Source organism: Salvia splendens, chromosome 6 (genome assembly GCF_004379255.2).
Source record: "Salvia splendens isolate huo1 chromosome 6, SspV2, whole genome shotgun sequence".
Lineage (NCBI taxonomy): Eukaryota > Viridiplantae > Streptophyta > Magnoliopsida > Lamiales > Lamiaceae > Salvia > Salvia splendens.
The window spans coordinates 9094940-9110509 of NC_056037.1; the positions used below are offsets into that span (position 1 = coordinate 9094940).

Here is a 15570-nt window from a genome sequence, read left to right on the forward strand (position 1 = left end):
AATACGTGCACACTGGGTTGAACTATTTTCGCAAACTGCCGAGTGGTCCTTCTGAGGCACCTGAAGTTGGTAATGAACGCAGTACCATGTACTGGGATGAAAAACACCCATATCGGATTAATGGGGGAACAAAATTTGATAGCAAGCTGCATGTGAAGACTGCTATTACTATGTGGAGTCTGAGGCAACACCGGCAATTTAGGGTGATTGAGAGCAAATTAAGAAGGTGGCATGCCGTGTGCAAATATCCAGCAGGGAGGACAGAAGATGGGACAGCTATTATCAGCGAGACCGACGCTGAAAAAGCGAATGAATGTCGATGGGAAGTTTCTGTTACACACATGGCCCATGATGATATGTGGGAGATTAGGAAGTGGCGGGGACGCCATAGTTGTGAAGGCCATCGTAATGATAGAGGACATGCTAACTTTTCATTACCAATGATTGCTTTGTGTATTCGCCATCAGTTGCTAAAAAATGCCGAGTACAAAGCCGCAGCCGTAAGATATTTTGTTCATGACAAATTTCATGTAGTAATCAGTTATAAGAAGGCATGATATGCACGGAGAAGGGCTTTAGAGATTGTGTTTGGTGGATGGGAGGAGTCATTTAGGGATTTGCCAAGCTACATGCTTGAACTGCAGTATAGCCGTATAGGAATCCAGGCACAATTGTTGAGTGGAGGCATAACGAGTTGTTGAGCCAGGGCCGTAATAAAGTCTTCTATTACGTGTTCTGGGCACTTGGGCCTGCTATACATGCTTTCCAGGAGTGCCAACCTGTTTTAACAATAGACGGGACTCACCTTCGAGGAAGATTTAAAGGTAAGCTGCTTGTTGCTTATGGTGTTGATGCTAACAAGAAATGTCTGCCTATTGCATATGCCGTTATTAATGAAGAAACTGGCGACAGCTGGGAGTGGTTTTTGGATCATGTCAGAATTCATGTGGTGAAGTACGAAAGGGAGGTGTGCATCATTTCGGATAGGCATAAAGGAATCCTTAAGGCTATGCGTTCTGATGAATCCTTAAGGCTATGGTCCATTTCGTCTTCCGTAGTTAAATGGAAAACCCGCTGAAAACCCTCAACCTAGATAAAAAAATGATACAAATATCAATAAGAAACAATCTATATCACATGAAAGCATATAGTTTAATATAACAAACTTACAAATAGTCTCATCGAAGCAGCCGACTCGTTCATCCCAGCAGTGGCCCGTGCCCCAGGCTGAGTCATGTACGTCACGGTAATCCTGTTATACCACGCCATATAACCCGGGCTCATGGGAATATTCAAGGACATCGGTGCGGTGTATTCGGCAGCTTGGAACCTTTCGTACCTCATGTCCCACTCCCCAATGAAGAACTGATGCGTGTTTGCCCAGTTGTTTCCCTTCTTACCACGCCGATCATTTTTGCCTAAATGATCGGCGTTCCTTAGCATCCTGTCTACATTCTGCGGTATATCCTGATACCGATTGAACTGTCGACGCACTCGTCCAGGCTCATGGGCCTCGACATAGGCCCAACATACCAAGTAGGTCTCGCACAGAGAGCATCCAGTCACATCATTGCAGTAGTCAGGCAGTAGGGCTCGTGCGTATGGCGTCCAGATAAACTACAAAACAGCAATGCAAATGCCAAATTAATTTCATAATAAGTTCATAAATGAAGTCTAAACCGAAATAATATTCACCTGGCCAGGTCTAATCAGAGATATTTGGTCACGGTAATGCTCAACCGAGTGTCTAGGAGCATTTCCTATCTGCGATGTTCCTTTCCACCTATACATAAAATTTATGTAGGAAAATAACCCAATATGCATTAATAAATAAAGAGTAAAGGCCAAAATTGATCCTGAACATATGGTCATTTTATGTTTTTGGTCCTAAACTTTATCTTTTGGATTTTTTGGTTATAAACATATGAAAATTTGATCATTTTGGTCCTGAACTAACTATTACGTTAAAAAATCCATACATTACTTCACTCCACATTCCAAATACATACCTTACTACCAAGAAATTCAAACATTACTAAATCTATTGTTGTCAAATAAAGCTTTTACATCATGATTCCACTCCACATTCATGCTAAAATAAGTACATTACTTCAACTAATCAGTTAGGATTTAAGAGTAAAGGCCAAAATTGGTCTTGAACATATGGTCATTTTACGTTGACCGTTAGTTTTTAACGGAACAGTTAGTCCAGGACCAAAATGATCAAATTTTCATATGTTCAGGACCAAAAAATCCAAAAGATAATGTTTAGGACCAAAAACGTAAAATAACCATATGTTCAGGACCAATTTTGGCCATTACTCTAAATAAATATTTAGATATATATCTGGCGCCACATGGTGTATATGGCTTGTGCACAACTGGTCCTATGAACGCAGGCAATGTGGGCATTCTTTCCCACGCCCATAGCTGCAGAAGGATCATAGGCCCGCCCAACTCTTTTCTCTTATCCATGGAAGCCTCGCACAAATAATGATAAAGGTAGGCCAATGCCGCACTTCCCCAACTAATAGTCTTCACATCTTCCGGATCCCCAAGCCCATTCAACCACATAAATGGCACCTTACACCCCGTGGTGTCCGGTAGAATGAGATCTCCTAATAAAATTAGGGCGTGGATACGTGCCCTTTGGATGTATACGTACGTAGGTAGGTCATCACCCAGAGGCATCCTTGTCTGGTTGATCAGCGCGGTCATCAGCAAACCGCCTTGCTTTGTCTCTGTGGAAGTATCTGGTATCCATCCCAACAGATCGCGGCACTTGTTGGTCCAATCAGGAAAGTTGTCATGATAGTCACGCCCTGTGAAGATGCGACCATCCGCCCTCAAGCCCCAAATGGCTTGCACATCTTCCAAGGTGATCGTCGCCTCACCGATCGGTAGATGGAAAGTGTGCGTCTCCGGCCTCCAACGCTCAATCAACGCCGTGATCAGCTCATTGTCCACCTTCATGGGCTTCCCACAATCGATCACGCCTTTGAAACCAAAGACGTCAAGCCAATATCTAACATTCTCGTGAATTTCGACGTCCCAAGTCTTGCTTTCTGTCCTTCGGACCTTAAATACTTGGGTTGTGCCCTCTTTCATGAGTTTATGTGAAATGTGATGTTTCTGCATATTTAGCAAGGACGGGTCTTCGGGTCCATATAATAATTGCCCGCTAGAACTTGAAGTCTCCATCTAATCTAAGTACATATTCACAAAATAAATAACATATACATTCAAATTCATCGTCAAAATAACAACACATCATAAACCAAATGATTGATTCACTCCAATTCAATACAATTCATGATTTATAAGGCCTAATTTACATATAACTACTAAATTAGAAGGTTAAATTAAAAGATGCATTTCAACCTATACTCTATTATCCAATAACAACCAAAATCACAACACCAAGCATCTCAAACATATCAATAACTATACAATAGAATGAATTTACCCACTAAAATCCATTACAATTAACTACACAACAAAAAAGCGGCCAAAATTTAGCAATTTGTTATAAACCCTAATTTACAAACATTAGGGGAAATCTAAACAAACTATGCAAATTAACAACAAATAAGGAAGGAATGTTGAAGGATTGAACGAAACTTACCGGAATACGAGGGGAAATGGTCGGATTCGCCGGAATTTTCAATAAAAAATCGCCTAAATCGCCTAATTCGTCTTTCTGTCGCGCGGTAATGAGGCTACTGACTCGCCTCGTCTGATTTAATTCGAATTAGAGACGCATAAGCCTCATGCGTCTCTTTCTAAGACGCACTTATGCGTCGTCTATTAAAATTTTTTAAAAAAAAGAGACGCATGAGGGAGATGCGTCTCCCCCTAAGACGCATGACCCTCATGCGTCGTTAAAAAAAAGAAAAAAAAAAGAGAGACGCATGACTCTCATGCGTCTCTATAAAAGACGCATAATTGTCATGCGTCTCATTAAAAGGAGACGCATGAGGGTCATGCGTCTCTCCCAAACCAGGAACAAAAAAAACTCTAGAACAAATGAGGAATCCTATCTCTCTTCTAGCACAAAAATAGAAAAAACCCATCAACATAGCAAGGTGCAAGACACATGGTACAAAAAAAAGATCAACTTCTTCCCCTCTACCCTAAGGGCTAAGCTCAACACATAGACTACCAAGAGTTGTCTTTCAAATTACCATTGCTTGTCTTAGGCAAAACCTAATTCCATCTCCCCCCAATCAATTTTTTTTTAATATCCTCGTACTCACTATATTAATTCCAAAAATTTCTGACAATTTTTTGGACCTTACCTTAGAAAACTAATTGCAAGTCTTTTTCCTCACACATCCTGAGAATAATTTAGAAGGGGAAAATCGGGTTTATGGGGCACTTTACACTAAAGATTACGTAAATGTACCCATTTTGTTATCTATTCCAAAAATGGGAAAAACGCCAACCACATTGGCGTTTCTATTAGTAAAAACGCCAACCTCATTGGCGTTTATCTTCGCGTCGTATTGGAGGTGTATTTTCGCCAAATACAGCGGCGGGAAAAAACGCCAATGAAGTTGGCGTGTTTTAAGGTAAAACGCCAATGTAGTTGGCGTGTTTAATTAATAAAAACGCCACTGAGGTTGGCGTGTTATGCTTAAAAACGCCAATTTGAGCGGCGTGTTTCTGTTGAACCATATCCTTATCAGATCTCCCCCAACATCGCGACCCTAAACACTTTCCCTCCCCAAAACGCGAAAACCCTTCCCAAACGCATAAAAACCTTTCGCTCGGGTCGACCCGGTGGTGGATTTAAGCGTGAATATTTTGAATTTGGCTAATTCTTTCAACCATTAGTCCTTCTAATCGGTTAGTATATCAAATTTTAGACTCATTCTTCTAAACATTAGTCTTCCAATATTTGATTGATTGTTGTGCTAATATATATTGTAGTGTAATTAATATAATAGTTTGACCAATTATTATGGGTACACTAATATTTTGATGGATTATTATGATAGTATATATTTTAATGGAAATATTTTGACCAATTGTTATGCTATTATATGTTATAGTATATTTTATGGATTGTTATGATAATACATATTGTAGTGTATTTAATAGAATTATTTTGTCAATTTTTTGGCTGACTCTACATAATGATGAATGTAAAAATAATACATATTTATTTGTGTTTTACATTATTGCAGATAGTATGACGTGGTGTGTCAATTTATATTGGGGTGGAAAGATAATTCCCGGAGCAGTTATTTCGTATGATCCTCCTTTTGCTAAAGGATTCATTATGTTGGATGAAACAATTTCGTACGATGACCTTGTGGAAAAAATTTGTGAAAGGATGGGGATAAGCATATATGAAAACAATATTCAAATAATATGGAAACGTACTATATGCTTTGGATCCGGAGTCACGTTTATAGGTGTTCAACTAGAAGAAGTATGCATGCAACTAATGTTTAGTGAGAGTATGGTTATTGGAGGTGTAATTGAATTATATGTTGAGTATTCGGCAATTACTCAACATCATAGTCATCATGTCATAAGTTATGATGCTGGTACGTCAACGAGAGCCCAAGAACCATATTTTGCTGCAACACAAGATTTTGATGTTGGTACGTCTACGAGAGCCGAAGAACCATATTTAGCTGCAACACAAGATTTTGAAGCTGGAGGCGTGCATTTAGGGGATCGTGACAATTGTGATGTGGTGGAGGACATAATAGGTCCTGATAAAGCCGACTTTCTTGATCCACAATCACCTTATAATTCTGAAGATTCCGACACGGTTAGTACAGACTCAGATGGTGATCCGTCGGATGATGAACAATTTGTTGCTTCAAGACCATCCATTCCACTTGGAGAAACAGCAGTTGGAGAAACATCAGTTGGTGGAAGGGCAGTTGGAGGAAGAGTAGTTCCACAGTTCCCACAGCCTGGAATCAACTACTTTCGCACCTTACCAGGTCCATATGATAGTTTTGATCCCAAAAACTTTGAGCGTGATGATCCCAGTGTGCATTATTGGAGTGAAAAGGATCCTACCAATGTCGGTTTGCATACTAAATTTAGAACGAAGTTGGAATTGAAGGCAGCTGTGACTCATTGGCATTTGGAAAAAATCCGACAATATACAGTTGTTGAAAGTAAAGGAAAGAGATGGCATGCAGTTTGTAAGTGGCCACAGGGAAATCCGAAAGATAAGTCCTTACCGCCATGTTTGTGGGAGTGCCGAGCAACACTGAGGAAGCATGATGAACACTGGCAAATTAGAGTGTTCAGCACTGCTCATACTTGCATGGGGGATCGTAACTATAATGGCCACGCTAATCTTTCGTCGGGTATGATAGCGTTGAGTGTTCGCCATCAGATAGAAAACGATCCTTGCTACAAGGTAAAAGCAATTGTGGCGGATATTGAAAATAGATTTCATGTCAAAGTTAGTTACAAGAAAGCATGGTATGCTCGGAGGACAGCGATTGAGCTTGTATACGGTGGATGGGAGTGGTCGTTCAAAGTTTTACCAGCTTATTTGAATGAAGTGCAAAGACAAAATCCTGGCACAATTGTGGAATGGATGCACGATGACATATTAAGCAATGGTATGAACAAGGTATTCAAGTACGTATTCTGGGCTTTTGGACCAGCTGTGGAGGCTTTTCAACTATGCAAACCAGTTTTAACGGTTGATGGAACTCATCTACGTGGACGATGTCGAGGTAAAATTCTTATTGCCGTTGGATTTGATGCTAATAAGAAATGTTTGCCTGTTGCATATGCCATTGTTGATGAGGAAACCAAAGAAAGTTGGAATTGGTTTATGGAACGCATTAGACTTCATGTAGCAAAGCATGAAATATGTGTCATATCTGATAGGCATGTGGGAATCATAGATGCAATGAATTCTCCCATATGGAAAGAAGAACCCAATGTGGGTCATCACAGATTTTGCTTGGTACATGTTAGAAAGAATGTTTTGCAGAATCACAAAGGTATCATGGTCAAAAGACTTGTTTGGAAAATTGGTATTGCTACCAAGAAGCGCAAGTTTAAGATCAGACGTCGTTTACTTCGAAACGTCAACAACGAGGCTTTGCAGTACCTTGATGCCGTGGAGTTAGAAAAATGGAATCTGGCGTATGACAAACACAAAAGATGGGGTGAGGTTTCCACTAATATGGTGGAATCTTACAACAATGTGTTGAGAGGCGCAAGACAACTCCCAATTAAAGCTTGCATTGATATGATATTCTGGAGGACAATAGAATGGTTCAATGACCGGTCAATTGCATCAACACAGTGTGCCACACCACTTACCCCGTGGGCGCATGAAAAGGTGTGCAAAAATGATGCAAAAGGTCAATTGCATAATGTGAGAGCACCCAACACAATTGCAGGGCATTATGTGGTTCGAACAAAGCGTCGAATTGGTGGAAAGGGCGCTAATAAGTGGAAGGTAAAGTACTTGGACTCGCACTGCAAATGTCAAAAGTGGCAGATGTGGAGACTTCCATGTTCACATGCAGCGGCAGTTGCGCGTTTTAGAAACGACAACATGCTGTCGCTTGTTGATCCCGTATACCGCACAAGTGTTTGGGTACACCAATATTCTACGGTGTTCAATCCACCCAGACACCAAGATTATTGGGCCGTGCCTGAATGGACTTTGCAATGTTCACGAGCTCAGTTAATGCCTAAAAGTCGCGGTCGATACCGTACTACTAGGATTCCTAATCAGATGGATGTCCGTGAAGCTGACCAGCCACGAGCCCGACGCCGATGTAAACATTGCCGTCAACCAGGTCACGACAGGCGCAACTGCCCGAATGCTCATTCAAGGATGGATACTCAGTTGGTAGATGATGCCGCTGACGATTTTTTGCATCCACCTCCACCAAGGATGGATACTCAGTTGATAGATGATGCCGCTGACGATTCTTTGCCTCCACCTCCACCAAGATATGCAGTTCGAGGTCGTCATTCTGTCAGTCACACTGATGATGTCGATCACGATTTTATGCCTCCACCTCCACCAAGATCTGCAGTTCGAGGTCGTCACTCTGTCAGCCACACTGGTGGTACAGGCGAACACATCGGTCTCAGTGATGTCCCACATTCTCCACCTCGGTCTTCTGTGCGAGACGAATATTTTGGGGTTGATTTAGAGAATGTCGTTGTGCGAGAGACTCCTCCGTCTAGACTCTCAACCGCCAGAATCGGGAAGGGGATCCGTAGCTTTTTTACGCGGAAAAGGCGAGACAATTGAATGTATGCATTGTGTAATATTGGATTTCTGTATTTAGCAAGATTTGGACTAATGTATAGGGTAATATTTGTATGTACTTATATATTGAATAATGATGAAATGATTAAAAACTCTTAACCGTGGGAGCGTTTTTTTATAGGACACGCCGATGTGAGTGGCTTGTTTAAAGAGACGCCTACTTAATTGGCGTCTTTTCACTTTAAAACGCCAACGTGAATGGCGTTTTATTGCTGAAACACGCCAACGGGACTGGCGTGTTTGTTCAGAATGTCCGCTTTCGGCGTAGAAAAAACGAGCAAAGAAAAAACTAACTTAAAAACGCCAATGGCGTTGGCGTTTTTAAATAACACGCCAACGGGAATGGCGTCTTATTAAAAACGCCAACGGGAATGGCGTGTTTGTTCAGAATGTCCGCATTCGTTGTAGAAAAAACGGGCAAAATATAAACTAACTTAAAAACGCCAATAGCGTTGGCGTTTTTAAATAACACGCCAACGGGAATGGCGTCTTATTAAAAACGCCAACGGGAATGGCGTGTTTGTTCAGAATGTCCGCATTCGTTGTAGAAAAAACGGGCAAAATATAAACTAACTTAAAAACGCCAATAGCATTGGCGTTTTTCACAAAGACTTACATTCACAAAAACGCCAATATCTCTTTATTTGCCTGTTTTCATTTTCATTTCTACTAGGAAATAATAATTCAGACATCCAAATACTTAATCATAAAGACTTAAAATCAATGAGTTCAAATCAAATGAAAAAACATCAATATCAAATTACAGTAATATCAAGAGTTCAAATTAGTTCAATCGTCACGACGTTTCCGCATAAACAGACGCCGTATCCCCTTCCCAATAGTAGATGTAGATCTAGGGATCCTTGAGGGAGGAGTATCTTGAACAACAGCGTTCTCAAGATCCTCCTGCACAGACGACCGCGGTGGAGAAGCGGGGACATCACTGAGGCCAATATCTTCTCCGGTACCACCGGTATGGCTAATAGAATGACGGCCTCGAAGTGCAGAGCTCGGTGGAGGTGGGTCCTCAAAATCGTCATCGGAGTCGTGTACGAACTGAGATGACGACTCTCCGCGGACGGTTTTCTGCTTGGTTCGTCGTTTTGCCTTTTGCCTTATGGGTACGTCCACGTCCATTGCAGAGCGCTGCGAAGGAGGGTAGTCCATCAGCTGAGGCTCCCCGGATATCTGCAGTCCTTCTTCAACCATCCTCGAAATGGTTTCCATATCCGGACAGAAATGTCCTGTCGCAGCTCGGCCACTTAGATAGTGACGTATTTTGTGAAGCGTCTCCACCTACAATTTTTCAAAGTTAAGTACATATCATAATATGAATTTGAATAAGTAATTAGGGTTTAGTTAAGTATAAATAATGTACCGTAAAGTTATGAGAAGATGCGGTTTCGTGGAATCCCTCTTCAGCATGCACGCCGGGTTTGGTTAAATACACCACAGTGATCTGGCGAAACCAATTCATATATTCTTCCGTTGCAACAGGCTCAGTACTGTCCTCCAGATCAGTCCATATCGTAAAGTGTCTGTTGTCCCACTCCTGTATATAATTGGCGTGCCATTGAACCCAATTCCGACCAGCTTTTCCACGGCGATCCTGTTTCAAAAAATCAGAACCGTGGAACCGGGGGAGATCCGGGATATACGGTTGGACAATCCCGAATTGGCGCAACACTCGGTGTGGCAGGTGTGGCTCAGCCAGATTCCAACAAATAAGCGTTGTGATCGACATCCATATAGGACGACCGGCATCACAACTTTCCGGCAACTCCCGGTGGAGATAAGGCCTCCAAATAAACTACATGTGATACAAATTTTTCAAAATAATTTCCATAAAAACAAAAAACAAAAAACCAAAAACATTTTATAAATATATGAAGTACCTGATTAGGATGCATCATGGAGAACTGATCTCGGAAATTTTCAACACAATGTCCGGGTGCTTTTACATATGACGCCGGGCCATTCCATCTAAAAAATTTAAATTATGAGCGAAGAACACGAAAATTGATGAACATTAAGTTTAAAAACGCAATTAATGAACAACTTACGCGCTTGCACATGGTAGATAGTCTGTATGCACGGGATCTAGCATCCTCGGTCTAATATTTGGGATTCTCTCCCAAGCCCAAAGTTGTAATAGAGTTAAGGCTCCCCCTACATCCGTCCTCTGACCAACGGCCGCTTCACACAAATTGTGGTACAAGCAAGCAAGCGTCGCCCCACCCCAGCTATATGTAGAACACCGTTCTATATCCATGAAAAAGTGTAGGTAGAAGAACGGAATTTTATTTCCGGTGGCGTTGGGGATCATCAGACCACCAAGTAATAGCAGACAATAGATACGAGCCCGCTGAGCATATATGTAGTGTTCGTGGTCATTAGACAGCTCAATCCTCAATTGGCGCGATAAGCTCGTCTGCTTAAAAGCCATTTCCTTCAACTCGGATGCTTCCGGTATGAATCCTAGAAAATCCATACACCTGTCCGTCCAATATCCCGCGTCCGTCGGGGGGATGTAAGTTGTCAGAGCCTCTCCATCAACTTTCAGGCCCCATAAGACCTCCACGTCTTCCAGTGTCACAGTCGCTTCACCGACTGGAAAGTGAAACGTGTGAGTCTCTGGCCTCCAACGTTCAATCAGAGCTGTGATAAGATGGTGGTCAATTTCTTTTGGTTTACCACACCTTAACATACCCCCAAACCCCATCTGGTCCACTATTGTCAAGACATGTTGCTGGATGGGAACATCCCAAATTTTTCCTTCAAATCGTCGGCAGCGTACATCTTCGGATGGAACTCCTGCCCATATGTTGTTAGAGACGTGTTGTCTCTGAAAATATAATACAGATGGATCCGCAGGACCACATGCAAGCCGACGACGAGAGGTTGAAGATGATGCCATAATTTACCTACATAATTCAAATTCAACAATAACCAACCATAACATTTAATCCAATTTCATAAACCAAATTCAACAATAACCAACCATAAACCATTTCAATAATTAGATACAATTTAATCCAATATCACAAAATTGAACACCAACATCAAATAAGCAAGTTACACAACATTGCACATTCAAAATCATAAACCAATTCACCTACACAAAATTAACAATTTCAATTAACAATTCGCCCAACCTACCAATTTCAATTTTGCCTAACCTAAACAAATTTAACAATCTAAACTAATCAACATACATCAACCAAAACCCACATAAATCAAAACAATTTGCCCAATTTTTTAGCTATAAAAACCCTAGGGTTTAGGCTTATAATCAAATTTATACACAAATTAACTTAAACCCAACACAATCCAACATAATAATCAACAATAATATCATTCAACCAATCCAAAATGCATAATATTTCTACTCAATTCACAACCCATTACAAACCCTAGCTATCCACCAATTACTATAATTATGTAAAAGGTAAGCATACTAACCGAATAAAATAGATGAATTTGGGGGAGAATAGCACCGATTGATGAATGTAGGCCGAAATCACGGAGAGAAGGCGCGCAGCTGGAGAAATCGCGAAGGCTGTGTGTTGTGAGGTTTTCGCGATTTGGGGGAGGAACGCCTGGTATATCAGTCTGATTAAACACGCCACTCAGAATGGCGTTTTTCATGATTAAGTAAATACGCCACTCCGGTTGGCGTCTTTTACAAAACGTCAATATGTTCGGCGTTTCAACAAAGAAAACACGCCATTTACAAATGCGTTTTTTTATTTATACACGCCAACCAAGTTGGCGTGTTTAATCGTAATTACAATCCGAGAGCATACACCCAAAATACGGCACAAGTATAAAACGCCATCATCGTTGGCGTATTTACCTTAAAACACGCCAATGACGTTGGCGTATTTACTAATAAAAACGCCAATGTGGTTGGCGTTTTTCCCATTTGTGGAATAGATAACAAAATGGGTACATTTACGTAATATTTAGTGTAAACTCCCCCATAAACCCGATTTTCCCAATTTAGAAGACCATATAAGAAAAAGAGCAGTCTTTCCTCACCTCGTATCATGCTTTTTTAACCCTTTGATAGTCAATTTTCATGTTTGGATTTGAGTATAGGATCTAAAAAAATCGTTGTAATTGATCTTTCAGTTGACTTAATTTTGGGCGACTTGATTAAGACTAAAAAATCGTTGTAATTGACAGCTCAGCTGTATCAATGAGGAGTACGTGTGTACAACATTATTGAGGAGATGAGTGAAGAATTCAAATAACAGAAACAGTCAATGCAAATGCTAAATCCGGCAAGATGAGAGGACGTGTTACCCTGGGCCTGAATTTAGAGGTGAGTACTGATTTATCACAATCTTTTAATGGCTATTGTATTCAACTTTCCTTTACTGGGATTAAGTGAGGGATTGGATTTTTGGTGAGAAAATGGGAAAGGGAAAGGGAAAGGGAAAGGATTTTTACAAATATCACCAATATAAAAAGTAGACTAGCCTGAACATTTTTTGTGTTGGGCAAAGCCTAATGAAAATGAAAATGAAAATGAAAATGAAAATACTTGACCTCTAAATTCTGAACTATGAACTATGGTGTCAACCTAGTCATGGACACCATAACTCCATAAGGGACAATGAATTCAGAGTGTGACTGTAAGTTTTTTATTGTAATGGAATAGACCACATTGAGTTTTTTCTGTAGCCAACAAATGTAAGTCACTGTTATGTTTTGCTGGTATATATACAATCAGATTCAGCACATCTCTTTTATATATTGATAATTTTAGCTTTCTTGTTGCACTCTCCATGTTTGACAAAAAAAACACATAGTAACAAGAAAGATAGTCAGTTTCATCACCTCATTATCTGAATCCAAGACTCATGGCTTTCAGAGACTTGCCATATCATGATATTCACCTCCTTTTACTGATGTTATCTTGTTTCCTTATCATTGCTGCATCCACTGACACCATAAGAGCTAATGAATCTCTCAGCGGCTCTAAATCTTTGATTTCTGGTGGAAATAGATTCAAATTGACTTTTTTCAGCCCACCAAATCGCAGCCTCTGGTATGTTGGTATCATGTTCGATATCCCAGAGATGACTGTTGTATGGGTAGCTAATAGAAATAGGCCTCTCAATGATTCCTCTGGAACATTTCAGATATCATCAGATGGCAATCTTGTTATCCTGGATGGTCAAAAGCAAATCGTGTGGTCTATAAATCTTTCGAGTTCTGTTGCCAATCGTAGCGCTGTGCTCTTAGATACAGGCAATCTGGTTCTACAAGACGACTCCAACAATACCAAATATGTTTGGGAGAGCTTCCAGCATGCTTCCGACTATTGGTTAGAGAAGATGAAGATTACAGGTTTGGGTATGAACGAGAAGAATATACTGACGTCATGGACAAGTCCTGATGATCCCACACCTGGAAGTTTCACCATGACCATTGAACCTTCAAACGTTCCTCAGTCATTTGTTTGGAAGGATGGTGATCCTTTTTGGCGCAGTGGTCCATGGAATGGTAGTATATTCACTGGGATTCCGGACATGAGCTCAGAAGATGGTTATGGAGTTAAGGTAGTCAGTGACTCTCCAGAAACTGCATATGCAATATATACCCATCCGTATCCATCTTTTTTGTTCCACTATTTCTTGAACTCTTAAGGGAGTCTAGAGCAGAAGGTGTGGTCTGATGTGAAGAAAGGGTGGAGCATTGATTGGTCATCAACAAGTAACGAGTGTTACATGTATGGTAAGTGTGGACCTTTCGGAAGCTGTAATGCTCAAGACAGGCCAATATGTTCCTGTTTTCAGGGCTTCATCCCAACAAACAAAGATGAGTGGAAGGGAGGAAACTGGACTAGTGGATGCACTAGGAAAACTCACCTCCAATGCGAGCAAGATGAATTTCTGAAGCTTGAGGGATTAAAGCTGCCAGATCATTTTAATTTTTTTAACTTGCCTGAAGGAGAATGCTGGAAAACATGCTTGACTAATTGTTCTTGTATAGCTTATGCTGTTCCTCCTGGAATTGGATGTCTGCACTGGACTCATAACTTAACCGATACTCAGAATTTGACTTATGGGGGTGATGATTTGAACATTCGGTTGGCACATTCGGAACTAGGTAATTCATTCCTTTCTTTGCCATTTACATGAAGGTTAACTAACTAATGTGTAAGTTCTGTCGTTTGTTTCCTCCGATTTTCAGAAAAGAAGAAAAAGAAGAAGAAGCAAGAGCACTTAATAATTATTGTAATAACAGTGGTTATGGGGTTTATACTTGTTTCTATATGTGCGCTGAAATTGTTGTCGAAATATAGAGGTAAATATATTCATCCAGCAGACATAAGTTTTTATCAGTTTTGTCATTCTATATAACATGTCTCTCCACACATAAAACACATTTTATGGTCTTATTTTAATTTTCAACAACAGGGAAGCTTATAAGTAGATTACTATTCGCCAAAACTAAGGAAATTGATGATAGAGGATATTCTGAAGAAATGGCACCCATACATGATAAGCATGGAGTTAAACTTGAGGACTTACCTGTATTTACATTTATAATGCTCTCAAATGCTACGGAAAATTTTGATTGCACCAATAAGCTCGGGCAGGGTGGCTTTGGACCCGTTTACAAAGTATTACTTCTTCTCTCAAGATTTACTTAAATACTTTCAGTCTCTATACTCTATAATATGTAATTGATTCATTTGCTGGTTTTTAAGGGAAATTGCCAAATGGTGTAGAAATTGCTGTAAAAAGGCTAGCAAGATCCTCAAACCAAGGGGTGGAGGAGTTCATGAATGAAGTTGAGGTGATTTTGAGGCTACAGCATCGCAATCTTGTTAGACTTCTTGGTTGTTGTGTGAAGTCTGAAGAAAAACTGCTTGTTTATGAATACATGCCCAATGGAAGCTTGGATGCCTATCTCTTTGGTATGTCTGTGATTCCCAAGTTTCACTTTATTGAAGAAAATTTTCAATTCATTTGTTTTTTAATCTGTGATAGTTCGGATAACCTTTCTCAGGTTCACATAGGCATAACCTTCTTACTTGGAAAACACGCAAACTTATCATTGAGGGGATTTGTCGAGGCCTGCTTTACCTACATCGGGATTCAAGGTTAAAAATTATTCACAGAGATCTCAAGGCGAGTAATATCTTGTTGGATGAGGCATTGAGCCCTAAAATTTCCGACTTTGGTATGGCAAGGATTTTTTGTGAAAATGACGATCAAGCCAAATACAACAAGGGTTGTTGGAACATTGTGAGCACTCATTGATTTCCTCAC

At 40.5% G+C, this 15570-nt stretch overlaps 3 protein-coding genes across 4 annotated transcripts; all 3 read left to right on the forward strand.

Moving 5' to 3' along the window:
- Positions 1 to 12288: 12288 nt before the first annotated feature.
- Positions 12289 to 13938, forward strand: LOC121808741 (G-type lectin S-receptor-like serine/threonine-protein kinase At1g11330). The gene is made up of 2 exons (XM_042209329.1): positions 12289 to 12608; positions 13432 to 13938. Exons 1-2 carry the CDS (start codon positions 12573 to 12575, stop codon positions 13936 to 13938), a joined length of 543 nt encoding a protein of 180 aa, XP_042065263.1. The 5' UTR covers positions 12289 to 12572.
- Positions 13840 to 15181, forward strand: LOC121809828 (G-type lectin S-receptor-like serine/threonine-protein kinase At1g11300). Of its 2 annotated transcripts, none has more exons than XM_042210636.1 (4): positions 13840 to 14401; positions 14486 to 14599; positions 14713 to 14918; positions 15027 to 15181. In XM_042210636.1, exons 1-4 carry the CDS (start codon positions 14020 to 14022, stop codon positions 15036 to 15038), a joined length of 714 nt encoding a protein of 237 aa, XP_042066570.1. In that variant the 5' UTR covers positions 13840 to 14019; the 3' UTR covers positions 15039 to 15181. The 2 variants fall into 2 exon arrangements, with proteins under 2 accessions (XP_042066570.1, XP_042066569.1); XM_042210635.1 differs by having other exon boundaries at positions 15006 to 15158.
- LOC121808742 (G-type lectin S-receptor-like serine/threonine-protein kinase At1g11330) lies at positions 15080 to 15561 on the forward strand. Its single transcript, XM_042209330.1, has 2 exons — positions 15080 to 15215; positions 15308 to 15561. Exons 1-2 carry the CDS (start codon positions 15080 to 15082, stop codon positions 15559 to 15561), a joined length of 390 nt encoding a protein of 129 aa, XP_042065264.1.
- Positions 15562 to 15570: the final 9 nt, after the last annotated feature.

Excerpts from the sequence above, each read along its gene's own strand:
- LOC121808741 (XM_042209329.1), top strand. The coding sequence starts at position 12,573 with ATGAGAGGACGTGTTACCCTGGGCCTGAATTTAGAG. Across the intron at positions 12,609-13,431 it reads CCCTGGGCCTGAATTTAGAG|ATATCATCAGATGGCAATCT; the intron begins GTGAGTACTGAT and ends GGAACATTTCAG.
- LOC121809828 (XM_042210635.1), top strand. The coding sequence starts at position 14,020 with ATGTATGGTAAGTGTGGACCTTTCGGAAGCTGTAATGCTCAAGACAGG. Across the intron at positions 14,402-14,485 it reads GTTGGCACATTCGGAACTAG|AAAAGAAGAAAAAGAAGAAG; the intron begins GTAATTCATTCC and ends TCCGATTTTCAG. Across the intron at positions 14,600-14,712 it reads ATTGTTGTCGAAATATAGAG|GGAAGCTTATAAGTAGATTA; the intron begins GTAAATATATTC and ends TTTCAACAACAG.
- LOC121808742 (XM_042209330.1), top strand. The coding sequence starts at position 15,080 with ATGAATGAAGTTGAGGTGATTTTGAGGCTACAGCATCGCAATCTTGTT. Across the intron at positions 15,216-15,307 it reads CTTGGATGCCTATCTCTTTG|GTTCACATAGGCATAACCTT; the intron begins GTATGTCTGTGA and ends AACCTTTCTCAG.